The sequence below is a fragment of the Tupaia chinensis genome, unplaced genomic scaffold (assembly GCF_000334495.1).
Source record: "Tupaia chinensis unplaced genomic scaffold, TupChi_1.0 Scaffold145495_1, whole genome shotgun sequence".
NCBI lineage: Eukaryota > Metazoa > Chordata > Mammalia > Scandentia > Tupaiidae > Tupaia > Tupaia belangeri.
The window spans coordinates 20,177-22,355 of record NW_006205352.1 but is presented as its reverse complement, the minus strand read 5'-3'; the positions used below and the strand labels follow the sequence as shown (position 1 = coordinate 22,355).

Sequence of the window (2,179 nt, the reverse complement as noted above, 5' to 3'; positions counted from 1 at the left end):
ATATCAAAAGAGAGTTTGTACATACAGTCAGTTTTTAAAATTTAGTATATATTCAACAATAAATAAAACTTTAGGGCTCTAGTTGGGAATGTCAGGGAGGAACTCAGAGAAGCAGCCCTTGCTATTCTGAAGTTCAGCTCTGCATGAGATACCAGTACACGTCATTGGAGAAAAGAAATATGTGTGTGTGTGTGTGTGTGTGTGTGTGTGTGTGTTTATGTATTTGAGAAGAGTGATAAAATGAGTAAGTTTAGGTTGATTTTGATATTTCCCTAACCTGAGAAGAACGTATGGAATCACCAACCTGAGACAGAAAATGTTGCATTTTTCTCCTCATTCAGAAGTGGGTTGGTGATGGCACAGGCCACATTCACAACAGAGCTGTCTGTAACCAACAGAGATGTCTTCACATGGAACAGCCCATCTCTGCCTTGACTCAGAGCCACAGAAAATGGTGGTATCATCTTCCCTTCCATATCCCTCCACTGCACATGAGGTTCCGGGAACCATCCATCTGAAGTGCACATCAAGTCTACTTTTCCATCCTTCAGCCCCTCCTTGGTGATCAGTGGGTTAGAACCCAGACCTGGAGAACAGAGATCAAGAATCCCTTCCAGTAGTTGTGTGCTCAGTGACTTCACTGAGAAGGAGGAGGGACTCAGGGGCCTGGAGGGGAGAGCAGAGTCTAAGGAAGAATCCTACTTTACTTCAAGATGAGATTGGTTGGAGTGTTTGTTGTTTTGTGTATTTATTTATTTATTTATTTGTATTCCTAAATCATCCTGGGGGAGATCAAGAAGTAAGGGTAAAGATCACATGGTCAGGACAAAAGATAGTGAGGAAGATCACTTTCTCAAAGATCAAACCTTGTAAATATCAATGTCCACTGGCATAAATGAGGGAATATTAACTTTTCAACCTATGTATGCTCCTATAGATGTCAACTGAATATGTTTATTAATTTAGATTTAAAACTGTATGGGAGAAACATGTAGACTATCCAATAGATTTTGGGCCTATGTCCTCAATGGTATTTGCTAACCTTCGAAAACCAGTTCTCACAAATACTGACAGTGGGACACTGATATAGAAAATGATTTTATCTTTTTTCCTCTATCCTTGCCAAGACTCTTAACCACTATTTTTTTTAATGTGGTGAATCTAGTTTTATCTTCTAATTGTTATACTTTCTAGTACTTACATGTTTCCCATAATCTTAATGGTCCTGTGTAAAATTATAGGTAAAATTCCCTAAATATGCAGTCACTTTATGGAGATACAAAGAAGAATTTGAATTCTATACCCTGAAAATTATCTACAACAATTTCTTCACAGTGGAAGATTCGATGGAAACTTGATGAGTAAATGGACATTAAGAAAATTTCAAGAGCCTGAGAAATTTTTTAGGGAACAGCATATTAAAGCAGTAGGGAAGGAGCTCAATTCAAAACATATCTAGAATGCTTACCTACCACCTTCAGATCCAAACTGGCCTCCTGGAAGACACCATCTTTTTCAAAAAGGCACCGGTATTGCCCAGCATCTGAAGTTGTAGCACTGCGTATCTGCAAGGTCAGTCTCCCCTCATCGATGGCATCACTCACCAACGTCGTCCTCCCCCTGTATTCTGCCATCTGCTCTCCAGCCACAGGCTCCCCATCCACATCCACATGAACAGCAGGATAGCGGTGGGATCGGACCCACCTCACCTCCATGCCCCGTGCATTGGCTTTAGGGGACAGGGAGCAGTTTAACTGTGTGTCCTCTCCCACTTTGACAAGGATGGGGTGCGAAGATCCAATCACTTTTAGGGAAGCTGTTAAATACAACAGGCAAAACACACTCACAAAAATCAAGATAGAGTAAAGAGGGCCTTCAGCAAAAACATCTGGTATAGAATACACGAGCATCCCCAGGGAGCTGTAAAGCACGTCATCCTCCGGAGAAATGGGGGTTCCATGGATTCGGGACATAGGCTGTCCTTACTCAAGGAAGAACCATCCTATGATGTGCAGTTTAAAAAAAAATCATTAATCTGCCTGCGCAGCGCAGCGACGGCGCCTGCACAGCCCCCAGGGCCCTACGCGGCCCCGCCCTGGGCCTGCGCGGCCAGGGCTCTGCTCCACGTTCAGCTGCCTCTCCGGGGGCTGGTGTGTGGCCTCGGGCCTGGGCGTGGCCG

General features: G+C 43.6%; 1 protein-coding gene across 1 annotated transcript in view; it reads right to left on the bottom strand.

The window, feature by feature from the left end:
- Positions 1 to 296: 296 nt before the first annotated feature.
- BTNL2 (butyrophilin like 2) overlaps positions 297 to 2,179 on the bottom strand; it is a 14,050-nt gene continuing 12,167 nt past the window's right edge. The window contains exons 5-6 of the mRNA XM_027768093.1: positions 1,469 to 1,816; positions 297 to 586 (exon numbers count right to left, since the gene is read on the bottom strand). Of these exons, the coding sequence (XP_027623894.1) occupies positions 297 to 586; positions 1,469 to 1,816 (638 nt within the window). The remainder of the gene's footprint in view (positions 587 to 1,468; positions 1,817 to 2,179) is intronic.